Source organism: Leopardus geoffroyi, chromosome A1 (assembly GCF_018350155.1).
Source record: "Leopardus geoffroyi isolate Oge1 chromosome A1, O.geoffroyi_Oge1_pat1.0, whole genome shotgun sequence".
Lineage (NCBI taxonomy): Eukaryota > Metazoa > Chordata > Mammalia > Carnivora > Felidae > Leopardus > Leopardus geoffroyi.
The window spans coordinates 90292076-90312927 of record NC_059326.1 but is presented as its reverse complement, the minus strand read 5'-3'; the positions used below and the strand labels follow the sequence as shown (position 1 = coordinate 90312927).

At 56.4% G+C, this 20852-nt stretch overlaps 2 protein-coding genes across 4 annotated transcripts in view; one reads left to right on the top strand and one right to left on the bottom strand.

The window, feature by feature from the left end:
* Positions 1-352: 352 nt before the first annotated feature.
* MGAT4B (alpha-1,3-mannosyl-glycoprotein 4-beta-N-acetylglucosaminyltransferase B) lies at positions 353-10284 on the bottom strand. 3 transcript variants are annotated; one of them, XM_045484640.1, is made up of 15 exons: positions 9875-10284; positions 4642-4827; positions 4416-4556; positions 4192-4325; positions 3756-3802; positions 3372-3485; positions 3071-3146; positions 2824-2938; positions 2360-2490; positions 2111-2218; positions 1798-1991; positions 1321-1399; positions 1151-1238; positions 954-1066; positions 353-858 (listed from the first exon to the last, which is right to left on the bottom strand). In XM_045484640.1, the coding sequence occupies exons 1-15, from the start codon at positions 9969-9971 to the stop codon at positions 835-837; spliced, it is 1647 nt and encodes a 548-aa protein (XP_045340596.1). In that variant the 5' UTR covers positions 9972-10284; the 3' UTR covers positions 353-834. The 3 variants fall into 3 exon arrangements, with proteins under 3 accessions (XP_045340596.1, XP_045340606.1, XP_045340615.1); XM_045484650.1 differs by having other exon boundaries at positions 2156-2218; positions 9875-10102; XM_045484659.1 differs by lacking the exon at positions 3372-3485 and having other exon boundaries at positions 9875-10102.
* Positions 9704-20852, top strand: part of SQSTM1 (sequestosome 1) — a 25314-nt gene continuing 14165 nt past the window's right edge. The window contains exon 1 of the mRNA XM_045484678.1: positions 9704-9822. The gene's annotated coding sequence lies outside the window, so the exon portion shown is untranslated. The remainder of the gene's footprint in view (positions 9823-20852) is intronic.

The window sequence follows — 20852 nt, the reverse complement described above, 5'->3', positions numbered from 1 at the left end:
CGTGGACCAGGGCCGGGCTGGGACTCGTGAAACAGGAGGTCGGGATGCCTTGGGCTTGAGAGGCCGCCTCTGGAGCAGGCAGTTGGGACGGATGATGGAAGCTAGGGGGCGCCTTTGGCGGGGGGGGGGGGGGAAGATGGTCCTCAGGAAGCAGAGGCGGTTTGGGTCGCCAGGCCCGGGATTCCGCGCCGCCTCCACCCAGGAGTTACCGACCCTGCGGCCGCGGCCCTCTAGGAAATGCGGTTGAGAGCTGCACGGAGGGCTGAGGTGGCAGCGGGCAGGGGTGGCATTGCCAGGCACCTGGCCTCCCACCACCAGCGGGAGCTTGGAACACTCACATGGGAGGCTCGCGCTTCATTAACCCTTTATTACAAGTCACGCTCTTATAGAAGTATATGTGGACTTACGTGAAAAAATCAAATGTATCCAAGAATAAAAAACACAGCACATAAAGTAGTATATGCATTCCAGTGTTCGCGCCGGAGACAGCGGGCGCCCAGGAAAAAGCTCTTCTAAAACGGCCTGGCTCAAGCCGGCCGGGGTGCGAACGGTTCCGGGCGGGCGGCACAGGCCGGCCTCAGGCACAGTGTGGGGGCCGCCTGCCTCCTCCCGCGGCCGGGCGGGCTGGGGCAGCACCAGCTCCTGGGGCCTCCGGGCCAGCGGCGATCCCAGGCCTGGGGATCCCAGGCTTGCAGAGCGAGGAGCGCTGGGCAGAACCCCTCAGGCTTGGGGCGCGACCCCTCGCCCTCCAGGGGCAGTAGCCACAACATCCCAGGTCTCCCAGGTCTCATGGGCTTCATGGCCAGCCAAAGTGCACCCTCAGAAGCCCTCCGCTTAGTCGGCCTTTTTCAGGAAGATCTAGAAGAACGGGGTTTGGGGTCAGCTGGGGCCTCAGAGTTCAGCCCTGGTCTAGCTACTTTGACCAGCTCCCTGTCCTGTGCCGTCTAGCTTACCTCGCTCAGAATGACCCACACTGGAGAGTCTGTCTGGATGGAGAGGCGCAGTGCTTCCAGGGGGCCAAAGGCTGGGTCCACCTCACCTTCTGCCACACCCTTGTAGAAGGAGCCTGAGGGAGGGCAGCGCTGAGAGATTGCCTCCAGACCCCAACTTAGCCTACTCCCCCCACCTCCACCTGCCCCCCTCCACTCACCTATCTGGAGGTAGCCATCAGGGCTCCGAGGGTACCTCAGAGTGGCTGAGCGGCCCTCCTGAAGGGCCTCCTTGTCTGACTGGGGGTTCTGGGAGCAAAAGAAAGGGGCTGAAGCCAGTGGCTGTGGGAGGGGCAGGCGTCAGTGTATATCCACACCCCATCACACTCACATCAAATGGCAGCACCTCCACGGATGTGTTGAAGAGCTTGTCCTCTGGGTGCTCAATGTTCCCGCTGCGGAAGAAGAACCTGCAGCCAGACAGGCCTGTGAGCTGCTGCAGGGGCGGGGTGCTGCACTGGCACACTGTCTAGCAGACCAAAGGCCACGCCTGGGCCAGGAGTGTAGTGGGTGGGCCCTGGTGTCTGAAGGAGTCTGGGTACCACCTGGGGCAGCCACTGGGCTGTGCAGGGCAATGATGGTGATGGGCCAGTGTCACAGAACTCCTGTGGGCACTGCCTGACTTCAAGTAGCTGCCACTATGAACCCCACTTTTCAGATATGGAAACTGAGGCATGGTGAGGTTAAGTGATTTGCTGGGGGTGCTCACAGAGGGGCATGTGCAGGCCCAGAAATTTGTAGTGAGGCCTGTACCCTGGTGGCTACCCTGCCACTCCCCTAAGGCAGAACAAGGGGCACTGGTACTGACCGCTCAAGACGCAGCGGCTGGAAGAAGCGGAAGCGGATGAAGTCCCCTGCAGCAGGTGTGAAGGCCCAGAAGAAATCCTCGCGCAGGTAGGCCTTCTCCAGGGTGAAGTGCTGGTATGTCTTGAGGCTTGTGCTCACCTCGGCCGGTGGGTTCACATGCTCCTTCCTCAGCGCCTGCTTCCCAAAGTCCTTGTCCTGACACCAAGGAGGGACAGTGGTGCTAGGGAGGGCCTTGATCTTGCCCTGCCTCCCGCTTGTCCCACCTGGGCCTGGGCTCTGCCTGTACCCGGCCAGTCCCGTGTAGCACCGCCCACCTTCAGTTTCTGGATCTTGCCCGCCAGTGAGGAGTGAGTGCCTACATGCTGGAAGAGGGATGGCTTGAAGCGGATCCGAAGGTTGGCCTTCTGCCGGTCACAGTGCTTCTGCAGGGGGAGGGGGACGCCTAGGGCTCAGCTTGGCTCTGCTGTCTCCCCGTGTCAGGTGGCACGTGGACACGGACATATTCCATGCTGGAAGCCATGTACCCCACCGCCCCCCCCCACCTCTGTGCAGCCCCCGCTCACCGCATCCTTCTCGGGGTTGCAGACCTTCACCCACAAGATGTGATCCAGGAGCCAGTCAATGGGCTTGTCCCGGTAGAACATGAGGATGAACTCCACAATCAGGCTCAAGTCCAGCGACTTGAACATCTTCCCTGGGGGTGGAAAAGCGTGCTGGGTGGGCAGCTCTGTCCTGCCCTACTTCCTCTTAATCCCTGTGTGGGGGGGGGGTGGGATGGGGGGAAGGGTCACCAAGGAGGTTCCCACAGCAAGCTCTATGGCCAGCTGCAGGCAGGTGTGAGCACAAGGGGGCAGCCAGGGGTAGTGAGCCCCGACATGTGGAGGCACAGGGAGGGTGAAAACAAACACTCCTGGCAAAGCTCACAAGCATGACCCTGTGTGGTACCAGGGCCATAGGAGGCAGAGGTAGGCTGGACTGAGGGGCCCTGGTGGGGTCAATGGAATGGGGTCGGGCAGGGGGGGCACACCAATGAAGCCCAGCTGGGAGAACTCCAGGATCATCCAGTCCTCAGAAGGCTGTTGCAGGGCGAAGTTCTTCATGGTGCTCAGGTAGTTTGGCTTGGCGACAATGTCATCCTCCAGCTGCACAGTGGTGGGCAGAAGGAGGATCCAGACTCAGGATGGGCATGGGGCATGGTGGGGCTCACCACCTGGGCCCAGCCAGGGTCCAGGGCTGGTGGGGAGGGGGTTGCAGAGCAGGGTCTCAGTGCTGACCTGCACGTAGTAGATGCCTTTGGACTGCGCATACATCATGAGGAAGCAGTAATCGAGGTTCTGTTTGGTCCTCCACCTGTGGGGTAGGGGCTTCGGGAGCTCAGACCCCTCCACCTCCAGTGTAGTTACCACAGAGGCCACTGGGTGGGTTGGACCCCCCATCCCAACCCCATGTAGGGGGCCTCCAATGGATAAATGGAGGCACTGCAAGGAAGTGCCTGGGTGACTGGCATCAACAGACTGGGTTCTCAGCACAGGTGGGTGGGTGGCTGGGGCCCGGGAGAGAGGGGAATGCTAGTACCTGACTCTCTCCTTGGGGTCCCCAAAGGACTCTCGGAGGCGGGAGAAGTCAGGGTAGAAGTGGGGGGAAGGGGAGATGACCTCCAGGAGCCCAGAATGGATCTCCGTGGGAAACCTGGGGGAAAGGAAAGGCGGGTGGGTGTGCAGCATCCAGGCACCAGAGTTAGGGCAGAGCCGAGCTAGCCAGACCCTGTCCCTTTATTAAGGCCCACCAAGCAGACACTGCCCAACACCACACCCATCCTAGAGGCAGTCAGGCTCCAGAGGGGCTAGGCCACCTCTCTGTACCCACCCTCTTTCAGCTAAAATGAGAAGCAGGCACTTGCCTGCCCAGCACCCTGCAAAGCCCTCCCCGCACCAGCTTTATTGGACTGCCAGTACTCACAAGGCTTTGATGTTCTCTGTCACCACCGAGGTGTACTGTGGGTCAGTCTGTGGGGAGACCAAGAGCCCTCCCTAAGCCTGGCTTCAGCCTGGCCCCAAATGGCTTGGGGTCAGAAGCGTGCAGGCTTCAGATGACCCCATGCACAGAAGTGAGCCCCCCATCCTGAGGGCCGAATAAGTCTGGGCCTGGGGACCATAGTGCCTCACAAAAAGCTGTACCTGGGGCCTCAGGGGTGGGGCAGCCTAGGTAACTGGCATCTCCACGAGGCGGCGCTAAAACTTCTTTTTTTCCCTTCACAAATTTGTGAATGAATCTGACAGTTGAACTTCTGGTAAGTTTTTTCCTCCGGAATGTTGCTGTTTTATTTCTCCTTCTTGTTTTGTGCCGTGTGTTCTCTGAATGCCCCCACCCCCACCCCGTATCCCAGCCCACTCGCCTCGGCGATCAGCACCACGATGACCGAGTCCTCCTTCTCCTGCGGGCTCAGCTCCGAGATGAGCGAGTGCAGCGTGTCTGTCAGGTACGAGTGCACCTCCCGCCGCACGCTGGGGATGCCCATCACTACCGACACTGCAGGGGCGCGGAGATTACATACTGGCTGGATGCCGGGACCGCCCTCTCCCATCCCCGCCTCTGGCCCCTCTCGGGACCCGCCCCTACCTCCAGTACGGCCCTGGCCCACGCGCACGGCAGGTTGCAGGCTGCTTTCCTTGGCCAGCAGGTGCGGCAGGTGATGGAAGACGGTGGGCAGGTGCAGCACGTGCTTGTGCGAGACGTTCCACGGCTTCAGTCGTGGATCCTCTGGGTGGGTCGGTAAGGGACGGCTCAGACCAAGCGGCCTGCGATTAGCCCCGCCTCCCCTGCCTCGTGTGGCTCCAGCGCTCACCAGTCAGGCGGCCCCAGGTGCGATTGCCCTCCCCCTCTCGCAGCGCCTGCCTCTCCGACACAGCCCTCTTGATCTCGTCCAGCACCAGGTTGAGCTCCTTAGAGCGCTTGAGGCTCTCCTGCTCAGCCGCGTGCAGCCGGTCACGCAGCGCCAGGAACTCCCGCTGGTACACGTCCACCACATCCCCTGTGGGTAGTTCGCACGCTGTCACCAGGGGGCAGCCAAGCACTGACCTACTGCCCCTCGAGTGAGCCAGTACGCACATTTTTGTGCCCATCTGTGCGATAGCCCATCTACATCTGTTCTTGTGCCTGCCACATGCCAGGTCCGGGGATGGAGGGGAGGAGGCATGTACATTAGGGTCACTCAAATCACAATGACACTCACACCGTGGGGAGCAAAGTCTTCACTGGAAGGATTGGTCTTCTTCATTACGCTCCCCCTACCCTTTTGTCTTCACCTTTGAGGAAACATCTGAGGAAAGGCTGCAGGATCACTTCCAGGTCGGCCAATACACTGAATCCTCACCTAGTGGCTCCCAAAGCCCCTTCTCACTTCTTCTTGCAGCATCTGCTTCTTCCAGGAGATGGGATGCCCAACATCCCATCCATGGCACAAGGACCCAGCTCTCTGTCCTTTCCCTCTCCCTCCTCTCAGCCTCTCTCCTCTGCTCCCCACCTGTGTTCACAGAGCAGACCATAGGCTGCCCCAAGGCCCTCTGGGGATAGCCCTCTCCAGACTCTCATTCTATCCTCCTGATGGGCCCCAGGACCCATTCTGCACTAAGCACCAACTCTGGATTCTCTGTCTCACTCCAGCCCCAAGAGGTAGCTGCTGCAGTCACGGTCTCCATTGCTCAGAGGAGCAAATGAAATTGAGGAACTAGTCCCGGGTCACTCAGTGAGTTAGCAGGAGAGAGGGAACAAGCTCTGGATGCCCAGAGACCCACTTATCTGGAGACCTGTACTGGACATGTGCCACCTCCAAGGGTCTACATGCCATCCCGAAGCAGCACAGAGGTGGGGCTTCCTGACAGTGGAAAGGGCTCTGCAGGGTGCCAAGTACCTAGCTCCCCTGGTTTGGCAGGGACCAGTGAGCAAGGATGAGACATCCCTGCCTGTGGCTGGTGCAGCCAGGTCCCGCAGGGCTGTGCACACAATGTCTTTTCTAATCTTGGGTTTGCCCTCTTTAGTTGCCACCACATACAACTCCTTTTCCTTGTCTCGTGTCTGTGCCTTTGCTTGTGCCATCTCTTCTGCCTGAGATCCCCTCTTCTCTTCTGGGCCAAATGAAAACCCATGTAACCTTCAAGGCCTAGTTTCAAAGTTCAGTTTTCAAGTCCAGGAAGCCTTCCAGAACTCCCTTCCCATCCCTAGGCAGCTCTTCTGTTCCTTGATCCCTGGTGGGGTCATAGCCCCCGAATGCCCTGGGATGGTGTTGCCACCCCAACCCAGCTATGGGCACCAAAGGTCAGGACCAAGGCAAAGTTCTGTCATCTCAGGACACACCCCCTTAAACTGCACAGGGCAGAGGTCTAAGTGGTAAATCCTAGGGGAAGAGGAAGCTGTGGGGGTGGGGTGGGGGTTTGAGCCAAACAGACCCTCCCTAAGGCACTCTGCACTCATCAGCTCGTCCCACAGGGACATCCCTGGAGGGGGAGGGAGGGGAGTCAGGTTACAAGATCTGTGAGGCTCTGCGCTGGGTTCAGTGGCCTGGTTACCCTGGAAACCTGACCCCTTGAACGGGAGCCAGCCACCCCCAACAAACACCCACCCAGCCAGCCTAGGGTTGGGTGGCACCAGGCACCAGGAGTGTCCTCCTCTGGGGCAGATGCTCCACAGGACAGGAAAGGGGGACTGGAAGTGCCAAGGCCCCCAGGAGGGAGTTCTGGAGCTGCCTGCTCTGTGACATGTGGGGAGGGTGGAGGCCTCACTCCTCTCTGACTGCTGTTCCTCCCAGGCCTTCTCTGTTCCGTAGGCTGAGCTCAGTTCAACCTTAACCTGGCAGAGGCAGACAAGCCAGGTGGGCAGCAGTGGCCACCTGAGTCCCCTGGCCACCGAGGACTGGGCCCAGCCTGCTCCCCACCATGGCCTCCCTTCCTAGGGGCCTCCCTCCACCCAGGTCCTGAGCTTCCTCTGCTTACCAGCAGGTGACAGGCCCTGGCTCCTGCCCACACCAACCCTTTGTCATTTCCCTCAACACCGCAGGCCCTGTCCCTCAGCAGCCTGCCCCTGTTCCTGTCCTGCCTGCAAGGTCCCCAGACTGACCACTGTCCTTGACTTCCCTGGCTCTGGGGCAATTCTGTCCTTGCCCATCAAAGCCAGACTCAAGCTGGGTGCCTACCTCCCCATAGGCTGAGCTGGACGTGCCAGGGCTCTGCCAGACCATCCTAGCAACCCCTCCCCACCCCCCTGCAACCTTTTTGGGCTAGGTGGCTGGATTGAAGTGTTGAATGGGTGTGGGGGGCGGGCAGCTCCAGTGATGGGAGGGGCAAAGGCCTGGGGAGCCCCTCGCCCCTGAGGGGTGGGATAGAAGTTCCTGGGAGCTAAGGCTGAGGGCACTTTGGCTTCTCCTTCCCTCCACACCTTCCTGGCCCACGGAGGAGGGGTGGAGGGCCTGGTCCCTGGCGCAGCTGGCCATAGGGAAGAACTGCAGCTGTGGCTGCCCTAGTGGCGCCTTTCCCACCCCTCCCCCCACCTGAAGGTGGAGTAATCAGGACACGTGACCTTGGAGACCACAGTCTCCCCCCACCCTCTTCCCTCTTGATTGAAAAAACAGATTGAAGAGCCAAGCTGGGCACAGACCCTTGCCAAGTACTTAGGGAAGGGGAAACAAGCACAGAGGGGCACAGGCAGGTGGCAGGCCCAGGGAAGGTCTGCTGTGAACCTGCAGGTGGGGGCAGATGTTCCTCTCCTCTCCAGGCCTTGCACCCACCCCTCCCAGGAGGTCAAGGAGGGTGTCTGTGGTTGTTGAGGTTGAGGTGGCTGGAATGCTAGGGAGGGTACAGGATGGGCCCCGCAGGGTCTGCTGTTCTCCCTGGTGATGGGCTTGGCTGAGGGCTGCAATTTGAGTGCTAGTGGAGCCATGGCACAAATCTGGTCAAGGCTGGATAGGACAGTGGGCCCTAAACCTGTATCCAGGGTCCAGCTTGCCAAGACCTAGGTGTCCTTCCTGGCACTTGGCCCTGAGCTTCCAGGAAGCTCCTGCTGCCTCCTTTCTCTGGCTTCCAGCCCACCTTTCTTCCCCATCCGGGTTTCTCTGCCTTTCCCGTATGTACTGGTACCTGTGCCAGCCCTATCCTAAACCCCTCACTCACTGCAAACTGGAAGCTGGGGTCAAGTCTGGCCTCAGACTGGCTTGGTCTGGCTCCCCCACGCACAGGCTTAACACAGTTGTCTACAAGTAAGAATGAGAAGGGTTTGCATAAGAGCCCGGATCCAGGCTTTTCTTGACGCTTCCAAAGCCCTGGCTTGCTCCACTGGGCCCCTTAAAACAGTGATAGCTCTTGACAGGAAATCCCAGGTCACACACCTTGCCCTACCTCACAGGCTTTTGGGCTTCTAAGAGCACTCCTGCAACTGAGCCCAGCACTTCTTTTGCTTGGTTGCCAGCCTCCCGGATACCCCTCTCAGAGAGGGTGGGCCTAGATGGAAACACTGGTATCTCCCCTCACTCTTCTGTCTCTGGAGATTCATCGCCAGCTAGGCTCCCAGAGAATAGGTTGAGTTGGGGGCCTTGCCCTGGAGCTCCTGACACCAAGCTGAGGGCATGTGGCTGTTGCAAGAGGCACACAGGAACTGCAGCCTGGCTGAGGATAGGACCTGGCACCCTGTCTCATCAACCCACCCACGACCAGACAGATGTGCCCCAGCACATTAGATATGGCCCCACCCTGGCCTCCATGCCAGTCTGCTTATGTGGCTACTCTTCCAAAGGTCCAAAATGCCATCCCCCTGGTGACACACCTACCTACAGAGAACTCTGCCCTAGCCATGCCTGATCTGTGCCAAGCCCTAAGGATCTCCCTTCAGAGCCTCTGGAGCCCTAAGCCCTCAAACCCAAACAGGCTGGCAGATTGCAGTAGACTGGGCTGGTCAGGCAGGAGACAGGTGGGGGCCGTTGTGACTTGGAGGGTCAGGAAGGTTCCAGATACTCCCTCAGTCCTCCTCCTCCAGTTTCATTTAGCACAGGGTTGAGGAATAGGGAAGCGGGAGGTAAGAAGGTGGCAGAGGGTCAGCTGGCCTCAGCCTGATCCTGCTTAGACCTCCCGCAGGAAGGCCAGGAGGCAGGAAGGAAGCAGCTTTTCCCGGAGGCTCCCATGCTGCAGGCCCAGTGGACAAGGCCTGTGAGGGCCTCCTCAGCCCTTCACCAAGGCCCCACTCAGCCCCAGCCAACTCAGCCAACACCAAGCAACTCCAGCCAATACTGTGGCCTGTCCCTACCCCCATCCCCAGGTGTGCTGACCTAGCTCAGAGGGCCACAGTGATAGATTGGCCAGCCTGCCCAAACTTCAGGTGGGGGGTGGAAGTTGGATGAGACCACACAAAATAAGTTCACAGGTAACCGGGGCTGGGCTGGCTACTCATGAGGCTGTCCACGGGCTAGACAGCCACAGGAAGGCTTCCCCAGCACCCAGGTTCCTGCAGAAGAATCCTGGGGCCAGATGTCATGGAGAAGGGCTGTGGAGGACCCAGGGAGCAGTCCCCACAGTGGGATGGGGTGGAGAGGTGGTGTGGGGTGGAGGGTGCCGCCTGCATTTCTGGCTGCCCCCTTACACCTGTCTCAGGAACACCGTACCTGCTCCCGCCCAGGTGCCTGGAGGGGGTACCTTGGGGACCACCCGGCCACAGCCATCGCTTGACCTTGTGTTCCTGTCCCTCTCTAGAAACTCCAAGGTCCCCGGCTCGCCCGTGGGAGCGACCAGCCCTAGCAGCGGCGTAACTGTACTCCCGGAGAGCGGTCTGGGGTCCTGGGCGCCGCACCGCGCATCCGCTGACCTCTCGGCCCGGCGGCCCAGCCCAGGCCGGAGGAGAATTTCGCTATTCCGGCAGCAAACAAGTGGGGGCGAGGATGGGAGGGGCGTCCTCCCGCGCCGCCCGGGCGGGGAAGGGGCGCCTGCGTCGGCTTCCGGCCGCCTCCCGCGGCCACTGGCCGGACCCTGCTCCGGCAGCCAGCACCCAGGTGAGCCCAGGTGTGGGACGCGGCGCGGGGCCCGGCGGGGGAGGGGGCTCACCTTTCTGGCCGCTGAGCGCCGCGTACCAGGAGAGCGAGAGGAAGGCGCACAGGCAGAAGAGCAGCAGCGTCAGGAAGGTGCCATTGCGGAGCCTCATCTCCTCGGGTGCGCGGCGGGCGCCGGCGGGGCCGAGGCCGCATGGCCCGGGGAACCGGGGCCGGGGCGCGGGGGCCGGGAGGCGGCGGGGGCCCCGGCCCCGGGGCGGGGAGGGGCTGGGGGCCCGGGGCCGGGCGGGGATGCGGGCGGGCGGCGCTGGGGACCCGGCCGGGCGCCGCGCTGACGGCTTCTCCGGGGCGCGGGGCTGGCGGCGCGGGCGGCTTCGGCTGGGCAGCTGGGCCGGGCCGGGCTGGACTAGGCTAGGCTGGGCGGCGAGAGCCGCGGCCCGGCCTGGATCCGGGGCCGCCGCGGAGTCGGCAGCGCAGGGCGGGGCGGCCCGGATTTAAAGGGGCCGCATCACCCGCTGCCGCCACCAGCACCACGAGGGGGCGGGGTGGGGTATTAGCGCCCGGGATCCCGCCCGCGCGGCTCGAGACAGTGGCCCCCGCGTGGGCTTACGCGTCCCAGGCCTCGGGCCGCCACGGGTACGTCGAGGCTGGGGCCTTCGCCAGTGCGGGTGGGCGGCGGTGGTGGAGGCGCGCCGGGGGCCCCGGACCCCTGCTTCGTAATCTCTGCATTATGAACCCTCCCCACCTCAGATCCGACCCCCGCTCCCATTTATTCGGGAGACCCTCAGGCCCCACCCCCAGGTCTAAGCGGTGGGAGGGGGAAAGATGCGGCTGGAGCTGGTGTTGCCTCGAGGTGGGAGACTGGCCTGAGTGGCCGCTGCCTGCACCGACGCCCACGGGCGCTTCGCCTTCCAGGACCTTTCTGTAGTCAGCCGGATAAAGGCGTGCTGGGGGCCAGAGAGGCGTTCCTGCTCCGCAGAGTGTGCACAATGGGCGTTTTTCAAGAGCGGAAGAGCCACTGTAACTTGGGTGTTGGGCACAGTGACCAGTCCAGAGCGGGCCTGGCTTCCCAGGTGGGCGGGAGGCAGGTGGAACAGTAGGGGAATGCTGTCCGAGGCCCCTAATGGTCCAGCGCTTACACCTGAATTCTTTGCCCCGCCCCTCCCTCCTACCCCCTCCCCACCCTCCGTGAAACCAGCGAGGGTACAAACAATAAAGGGATTTGTCCAACTGAGGTTCAGGGCAGACATCTGGGGAGCACCCTTGTCCAATTCCTAAGAATCCTGGTTTCCAGCATTGCCTGCGAGCCCCGCCCCATGGGAGAGGCTTTGGCAGGGGACAGGTTTCAGACTGGAAGTCACTGGGGATTTCTCTTTCTCTTCCAGCCCAGGTCCACACCTGGGGCAGGACGTGCTCCTGAGAGCATTGTAGGGTCTGGGCATTAGCCTCTGTAGAGGTATTTATGCCAGGAGCAGGTGAGGCAGGGCCAGTAGCTGAGGTGGGACTTCATCCTGGGGCCTGATTCCAACGCTGACAGGTTGGTACTACTCTCTCTGCTTGTAATGAACTTTATGAACTGACACCAGGCCTTGTTGGAATCTTCTGGAGGAAATGGTCTGGTTTTGTGTTCCTGTGGCATCTTCTGTTTGTGGCAGGGAATAATGGTTTTTCATTTGGACGGTGATACAAAGGGTTTTACCTTGTTCTAAATGTGTCTTTAGTTTTCTTTTTTTTTTTAATGTTTATTTTTGAGACAGAGAGAGAGACAGAGCATAAGCAGGGGGAGGGGAAGGGACAGAGAGAGAGAGAGAGGGAGACACAGAATTTGAAGCAGGCTCCAGGCTCTGAGCCGTCAGCACAGAGTCTATCGCAGGGCTTGAAACCACAAACCATGAGATCATGACCTGAGCTGAAGCCCCATGTTTAGCCGACTAAGCTACCCAGGCACCCTTAAATGTGTCTTTAGGTTTAAAAGGAGTTGATTTAAGGAAAATTCTTAAACCAGTAAAAATTAAGGAGAGGGCTCATCCGTGACTAAAGTTTGGGAAGCTCATCTGAGTCCCCTTCCACCCACACTCCGGCTTTGGGGAGGAGGAACAGGAATTAGGGAGGCCCTGGGATGGGGGCAGGATCCTGGGAATTGCAGGGACTCTGTCAGAAACAGGATTACCTAGGGCCACCATGGTCGAGAAGGGTGGTGATTGACTTTGGGAAGTGTGAGGTCTGGAGTGGGAGGGGGGGCTATGGGGTATAGGCTGCAGGGACCACACCCAAACAGATGGCTGGGTTGGGCAGCCATAGGAGTCCAGGCTGTGGAAACTGAGGGCAGGCTTTCCAGACCCCCCAGCCAAGCTGCCTTTCTGTGCCTCCATCAGAATCCCGGGGGGCAGGGGCGGGGGGGGGGGTGAGGGTGGGGATCCTCTGGGCCACACCCTCACTCAGGGACACACACCCACCACCACACCCGAATGTCCTGCTAGGATTTACATTGAGGGAGAGAAAGGACATCCCAAAGGAAGGCTGGGTGTGGGGTGCTCAGGGAAAGAGAGCAGAAACCTAAGGGGGCAACATAAACGGGGGCCTGCAGAAGTGACATCACAGTGAGGGAAGGCCCACTGTTCATATATATATATATATATATATACATATATATATATATATATATATATATATATATATGTTTTTTTGTTTAGAGAGAGAGAGAGAATGAACCAGCAGGGGAGGGTCAGAGAGGGAGACCGAGGGTCCAAAGCAGGCTCTGTGTTGTCAGCAGAGAGCCCAACGCTGGGCTCAAACTCACAAACCGTGAGATTGTGATCTGAGCCAAAGTCCAACGCTTAACGGACTGAGCCACCCAGGCGCCCCGGTCTACTGTTCCATAATTCATTAGTCCCTGCATTCATTTGTTCATTCATTCTGCCCACTGTTGTTGGGGAGAGGGGCCTGATCCTGCTGTCCCAGCTCTGGGAGGACTTTAGCCTGCCCCCCACTGTGGCTTCTGCACTCCCAACTTTGTCCTTTGAAACAGGGGCAGCAGTTGCTGGACTCCCCTGGGTTGTCCACTGCTCTCTGTGCCCTTGCAGTGATTAGTGCTTCAGGGATCGCCTGCAGCCAGACTCTCTCTAGACACCTCCAGGGCTAGGGAGCAGCATCCCCTCACCCAAGGGTTCAGCCCCTGTGCCTGGGGACAGTAACTGATCTCCACCCAGAAGGGAGGATGGAGCCAGATGGGCACAGAAAAGTCCTGCTTTCTCCCCAGACCCCAGGCTGTGGGCCCTTCTTCCTTTGTTCTTGCTTCCTACAGAGTGAAAATGCCCTCAGCCCACTTTGCCTTCCTGGAGATTTTCTGGGACAGCCCTTGGAAGTGGCTGGTCCTTCCTTCTTTACCGGCTGCTGCTGCTTCTTTTTCTTTTAATGTTTATATTTTTGAGAGAGAGAGAGAGAGAGAGAGAGACACCACGAATGAGCTGGGGAGGGGCAGAGAGAGAGAGAGAGAGAGAGGGAGACAGAGGATCCCAAGCGGGCTCCGTGCTGATGTGGTGCTTGACCTCACAAAATGAGCCATGAGACCACGACCCCAGCCAAAGTCAGATCCTTAACCGACTGAGCCACCCAGGCGCCTCCTTTACTGGGTTTCTTAACCTGTGGTCCAGGCTCCCAGATTTGGGGAGGTCTAAGAGTTAAGATGAGAAAGGGAAAAAAAAATCCATCTTTATATTCACTAATCTGTAACTGAAACTTGGCATTTCCTTCAATTATGAATGGAGGATGCAGAGTCAGCAGGATTAGCAGTACTTGTGACCGTCACACAGAAATCACAGGGATTTTCATATTACAGGCATTGCAGACACTTCCAAATAGTGGTCACACACCACTACTTGGTGTTTCTGGTATTTATTAATCCTGCCTCTGTATCTTATACTTTAATGAGTTAATAAAAAATCACAGGTGGGGTGCCTGGCTCAGTCCATAGAGCATGTGACTCTTGAGCTCAGGGTCCTGAGTTCAAGCCCCACACTGGGCATAGAGCTTACTTAAAAAACAAAACAAAACAAAACACAGGTGTTTCTGTATCATAAATTTGTGTGTGTGTGTGTGTGTGTGTGTGTGTGTGTGTGTGTGTATTTAAAGTAGGTTCCGTGCCCAACATGGGACTTGAACTCAGGACCCTGAGCTCAAGAGTTGCATGCTCTATGGACTGAGCCAGCAAAGCGCCCCACCAATTTGTGTTTTTATATTTTGGTATTTATATTTCAATATTAGTACTCCTTTTGCAATGCAGTATGATAGGGCTTTGGGGTAATAGTGGGGTTCAGAGCTGATGATCAAGAAAGAATTCTTGAAGAGGGCTCTGGTACAAAAAAGTGATTTTATTAAGGCACAGGGACAGGACCTGTGGGCAGGAAGAGCTGCACTGGGGTTGTGGAGAGTGACTGCTTATATACTGTGGAGTTGGGGGAGGTAAAGTCAAGAGGCAATTTCTTAAAGTGATTTTCATATGCTAAAGAGGATTTATAGATTACTGGAGGCCTAGTAATTATCAAACTCAGGCTGTTTTTCCCTCTAACAGAGCATTAACATTAAGATGGTAGGGAGTTCCTGGAGATTAGGTTATTGATAAGATTGCCCTTTTCTGGTGATATTACTAAGATGTTTGTAAACTGATGGAGACTCTTATCAGTTTAACTATTTGTTTTCAGTCCTTTCCTTTGTTTTTGGGAAGCCAGGAGTGCCTGAGGAATATCACATATGTCCCATCTGGGCTGTGCTAGCTTGTGCTTGGCCCTCAGCTTGCCTTATGGTCCCTCATCACAACATACTTTATTTTAAGGATTTCAAAACATGGTTCTAAGAGATCCTTTGCCTTCTCCAGATGCTAAAGGTTTCTCCACACAGGAGAGTTTGGAAGTCCTGCCGTAAGCCTCACCTCACCCCTCAGCTGGCCCTTCTTTCCTTGGATGCCTCATTTCCATATTCATTCGTAACAAATGTTCTGAGTGCCCACCATGTGCTAGACATGCTTGAGTCACTAGCAACACAGACACATGTGCGTTGACATCTACCTGGTCCCTGCCCTGTCCCTGGCCACTTCACCCACTGCTGGAAAGGTAAAGTCCATGGGGCTCCGAAAGCTTACAATAGGGGAAATTAGCTTGTCCAAACACAGTGGGCCTTCCTGGGAAAATGGAGTTAGCAGTATGACCCAGGGGAGGAGGAGGAGTTGCCTCAGCAAAGATGGCCAGGTGGGTCAGCATATACAAAGGTCTCTACATTTTGAACTGATCACCTACCACAGGCAGAGAGAAAGGACTGGAGAGAGTAAGAAAGAAAGCAGGGAGATGAGCCAGGAGCTGTTGTAGGTGAAGGACTCCAGAATACACCACTGTGGCATGAAAATTATTTTGAGCTGAAAGCATTTGAAAATATGCTTTCCCTTGAACTCCTTTATCTGCCTAACAGCAAGGCCTCCTAATATATCTCAATTGTCCTAAATCCCCTCCCTGGGAGCACCCGGGGAGAGATTGGCTTTTATCACCTGATAAACCCATTGTCTCAAAACCATCATCAATACCTCTCATCTGTTCTCCTGAGGACCCATTTATCTTTCCTAAAAGTCATTTGTTTTCCTTGTAAGTACATTCTCCTCTCTGCTTCCCGTATTAAATTGGTATATAAGCCCCCAAATTCTAACTGCCTAGTACTCTAACAAAAATCTTTTTTCTTGCTAATCTGTTTCTTGTCAGTTTATTATTTTTTTAAATTTCTTTTTGTCAGTTTAATTCACAGGCCCTAGTTACTGAACCTCAAAGGGTAGAGGAGTTTTCCATTCTGCTTAGACGTCACCATCTGGGGGAGAGATGGTCTGGAATGACGGGCAGGGAGTTGGAGATGAAGAGAAGTAGATAGGTCAGAACAACCTTTAGGAAATTATATATCGTTGAGGTCAAGAGCACGGACTAGAGACACAGCCTGCCCAGGTTCATAATCCTGGCTGTACCACTGTGTGACACACAGCTTGATTAGGGACCATAAGGCAAGCTGGGGGTCAAGCACAAGCTAGAGCACCCCCGCCACCCCCCCGCCCCCCGCCCTGGCCCCTGTGGAATATGTGTGATAATCCTCAGGAGCTCCTGGCTGCCGAAGAATAAAGGGAAGGACAGAAAACAAATGGTTAAAGTGATAGTCTCCATCATTTACAAACATCTTAGTAATATTACAAGAAAAGGGCAATCTTATCAATAGCCTAATCTCTAGGAACTCCCTACTGTCTTTTTTTTTTTTTTAATGTTTGTCTATTTTTGAGAGAGAGAGACAGAGCTTGAGCGGGGTAGGGGCAGAGAGAGAGGGAGACACAGAATCTGAAGCAGGATCCAGGCTCTGAGCTGTCAGCACAGAGCCCCACGAGGGGCTCGAACTGAGAACTCACAAACAGTGAGATCATGACCTGACCCGAAGTCAGATGCCCGCCCAACCGACTGAGCCACCCAAGCGCCCCAGAGCTCTGTACTGTCTTAATGATAATGCTTTGCTAGAGGATAAAACAGCTTTAGCTTGTCAATAGCTAGGCCTCCAGTAATCTGTGAGTCTTCTTTAGCATATGGAAATTCCTTTAAGAAACTTCCTCTTAGGGCACCTGGGTGGGTTAGTTGGTTAAGTGTCTGACTTTGGCTCAGGTCATGATCTTATGGTTTGTGAGTTTGAGCCCTGCGTTGGGCTCTGCGCTGACAGCTCGGAGTCTGGAGCCTGCTTCAGATTCTGTCTCCCTCTCTCTCTGCTTCTCCCCCACTCATGTTCTCTCTCTTTCTCTCTCTCTCAAAAATAAGCCTAAAAAAAAAAAAGAAACTTCCTCTTGACTTTACCTCCCCCAACTCCATAGTACCAGTCACTCTGCACAACCCCAGCTCTTTCTGCCCATGGGTCCTGTCCCTGTGCTTTAATAAAATCACCTTTTTTTCACCAAAGATGCCTTTAAGAATTCTTTCTGCACCATCAGCTCTGAACCCCAACCACTCCAAAACCCCATCACAAGCTGTGTGACTTTGGGCAAGTTACTTAACCTTTTCTGTGCCTATTTCTCTGGGGTGTAAAATGGGATAATAGGATAGGCTTAATCACCCCAAATTTTAATGCTTTAATGAAGGTATATTTCTCAAAACTATATATCTATCAAAGGTCCTCTGGGAACTTGGCTCATGGTAGTTCCTGCCCAGGCTTCAGGGGTAACCACCTGAACGTTATAGGTTTTCATGACCGGGAGAGAGCTCTAGAAGCTCTGGCATTGGCAAATAAATAAATGCTCCGGCCTGTAAATGATACATGGCTCTTCTCTCACATCCTTGGCCAGAACTGATCGCATGAGGTACCTCAAGGGAGCAGGTGAGTTAATATATATAAAATATTTAGAATGCTTCCTGGCACAAGAGAAGTACTATGTGGATATTTTTACTGTTATTATCGGGACACACAACTGACAGGAACTATGGGTGGTTTGAGGGCATTGGTGTGGTCACAGCTGACCCCCAGGTTGCTGGCCTGCATTGAGGTGAGTGTTATTGCTGTTGGGAACCCTGAGGCAGGCATAAGGTGTGATGGTTTAGGACTCTTGTTTACAACTGACAGAGATCCAAATCAACTGGTTTAAGCCATTTTGTGATCCAGCATCAGGCCTGGTGGGACCTAGAAGCCCAGATGCTGAGATCAGGCCTTCATCTCCTGCTCAGGGTCAGCACTGAGCTTGGGTTCCATGCCCAGCCCTGACCCAGGGGGCTACAATGCTCTGTTTGGCCAAACGTGGCTCATGTACCCTACCCTCAATGCTGGGGAGAAATGAATCCTTAAAGGAAAATTTCCATCCAGAAAACGGATGGAAATTGAGCATGGAGACTGGAATAGGGGATGCATGTAAAATGCAGGAGTGAGGGCTGTAACCTTCCTTCTCTTACTGGAACTCTCTAGTCAAGGGGAACTTGAGCCCCTCCTCCAGAACTGCAGACCTGGAGAGTAAAGGGGTGTGGGTCCCTACAGCCCAGTACAGGGGTGGGGGCTATGCCCATGTTAGGTAGCTGTGAAAATGCCCTACTGAATTCTTCCTGCCTGACATGCTTTTAACCACGTCAGAGAGCAAGCCAACTTGGGCATGGCCTCCTGTAGGACCTCTCTCCTTAGCTCAGGGCCTGCCAGACGGTAACTTCTGGGCTCCACGGACAGTTGGGTGCCCAGGATCCAGCCCCATCCACCAGGGCTCCAGGGACCCCATTCTCTTGTCTTCTCATCTGGTCACATGTGGAAACCTGGAGCATCTCCCACCCCGTGGTCTGTGGGCCAGCTGGAACCTGGCAGCTAGGCAAGGCAGTTGCAGAGTCTTTGTCTGGGCCCCCACAGGAGGGGGCTCCCTGGGACCCCTTTACACAGTGAGCCAGTGCTATTCCAAGGAGGACCCTGTGCCGTACCTGCTCCCTAGCATCACAGTTACAGCGATGTTGGACTATGTCCAGCACTCACACCACCCCCACGAACCCCACAAATAGTACCTGAGCTCCCCTACATGACAGGCACAGAGACACGGGCAGAGTGAAAGGGGTGCCCGCAGCCAGCCAGGCCTGCCAGAAAGAGGGGAGTTCTGGCTCAGGGCATGTGTGGCCCAGGGCAATGGGGTAAGTACCCCTGGACCAAGAGGAGAGGAGGGGCAGGGAAAGGGGGTGCAGACCTGGAGGTGAGGGCTGTCAGGGCACTGGGACTTTGGAGCACAAGAAAGCCCAATAAATTTCCAGAAGTTTTTTTTTTTCCCCCTAATTTATTTGAGAGAGAGCATGCGCACAAGAGACAGCATGAGTGCCTGAAGTGGGGGAGGGGCAGAGAGAGAGGAGAGAGAGAATCCCAAGCAGGCTCTGCACTGCCAGCATGGGGCTCCATGTGGGACTTGAACTCACAAACCATGAGACCATGACCTGAGCTGAAGTTGGATGCTTAACCGACTGAGCCACCCAGGCACCCCTAACTTTTCTAGAAGGTTGTTGATGGGACTTGGGGGAGGGGCAAGTAGGGCCCTGAGCCAATGACCCCAAACTCCTGCCCCTTTTCAGAAAACATAGCTCCCATCTCAGTGATCGTCTGCAAGGGTATGTGGTCTTGTCACAGCCATCTGTCTCATCATGGCCCCCTCCCCCACACCTCTTGGCTTCTCCGTTGATTCTAGAACCATCCGCTGTCAGGATGGTCCTCTAGGGGCCCCCAACAGTGCTCACTCCAGGGGTAGGTCTGGACCAAGGATGGGAGAGTCCTGTGAGGGGTGGTGCCATTGGATCCCAGCCATGACCCTCGTCTGAACCTCCATCCTGGCAGGTTCCACTTAATGAACAGCCTGAGGGGAACTGCAGTCACCTATATCAGACCACAGGATCTGCCGGGTGAAGTGGGTGTGCTCTCCCTGTTGCTGCAGGGATGGGGGTAACCAGTGCCCCTGCTGGCATGTCTGTGGGGCAAGGACCTGCTCAGTGCTAGGGGCCCAGGGACCCATGCTTGAGAAAGGGCTGGCCAGAGGGCACCACCAGGGTGGGGTGAGGATGAGGTTGGGTCCAGCCTCCACCCAGGGGCAGTCTGCAGCTCCCTCTGGGGACCCCCCACCTTGGCCTGAGCTCTGGCTGCATGTTCCTTCCCTGCCAGGCATGTAGGACTGGGGTCTCAGCCAGAGAGGTCCCTGGTGCCACCCATGGGGCTTAGTGTTTCTGCCCAACTTGGGCACCGAGCTTTCTGGTATGTCTTTTACACACATGACCTGAATTAGGCGGTGGGCCGCCTTCTTTTTCTCATTCAGCTTTGGTGAGAGCTATCTCCAGAGCCCACTACCCATGAGCGGCTCTGACAGACGTGGAGGGTGACCCTCAATGCTCCCTTCAGGACCCAAGTGTCCTGCCCCCCGGGGAATGCTGGGCAGGTGGCTGAGCCCAGAACCGCTGCTCCTGTCCTCCAGCAGCCATGTGCTCCCAGGTGCTAAGTTAGGCAACTTAGCATTACCTAACTCTCCCAACCGTGACTCTCCGTGGCATTATTCCATTTCCCCGATGACACTTACCTTGAGGCCTTTTTCTTTAGAAACACTCCCAGACCCACCCCACCCTCACCCTATCATGGTGCCCCCACCTGCCCCTACACTCTTGGTTGGGCCATGCACTTTTGCAGGAAGGGTTAAATGTAAGTAATATTCAGTGTCTGGGGATTTTCCCAAGGGGTTGCTCAGGAAAGGCCTCATGGAGGAGGTGACAATTATGGAGAGGTTGGGTTGCAAGAGGAGGGAGGGAGGGTTCCAGGTAGGGGGAGGAAGGAGCCAGGGGAAAGTCACCAGGTGGAATGAGTTAGCATGGTTAGGAACCAAGGGTGTGTCTCTCCCTTGTGAGGGAGAACAGTGGAGCTCAGTGTGGGACTCCCACCCACGAACCACTCTGTTTCTCCATGGACAAACTCAGTCCCTGGACCCAGTGCTGGGTTCTGGAGGGGTCTGATCCCCTGTGATCCTGGTTTCCTTGAGGTGACCTACAGCAGCCTGGCCTGAGTCCTGCGGTGGCCTTGTCTCTGGTTGCCCCAGTACCCACCTATAAGCTTGGCTCCACATCCCAAAGAAAATACAGGGAACTTCAGAAAACCATCGTCAAGGGATGGGGTTACTTCTTTAAGGGGGAGGAATAGGGGGGCGGAATTGAGGTGGTTACAACATCCCAGACAGCAATAAACTAAACCAGATAACCTCCCAGCCACTCCTGCTCGTCCCCCAGAAAATCCTGACCCAGGTCTCTTCCGTGCTCCCCACACTTTCACCTCAACCCCGACTGTAGTCTCCTTCCTGACATCCCTACGCCCAGTAGACGCCCCCAAAGGCAGCCAAATAACAGCTAGCAAAACCTAGGGGCATTGCCTGGGAGCGGCCCCATTCTAGCCCCATTTCAAAGATGGGGAAACTGAGAGGCTTGTCATATGCCCAAAGATGGCAGGCCCAGTAGAGAGTGGGTCTTCTGGCTCAGGTGCAAGTGGGGCATAGG

Excerpts from the sequence above, each read along its gene's own strand:
- MGAT4B (XM_045484640.1), bottom strand. The coding sequence starts at position 9,971 with ATGAGGCTCCGCAATGGCACCTTCCTGACGCTGCTGCTCTTCTGCCTG. Across the intron at positions 4,326-4,415 it reads GGGCCAGGGCCGTACTGGAG|TGTCGGTAGTGATGGGCATC; the intron begins GTAGGGGCGGGT and ends GCGCCCCTGCAG. Across the intron at positions 2,219-2,359 it reads GCAACCCCGAGAAGGATGCG|AAGCACTGTGACCGGCAGAA; the intron begins GTGAGCGGGGGC and ends CTCCCCCTGCAG.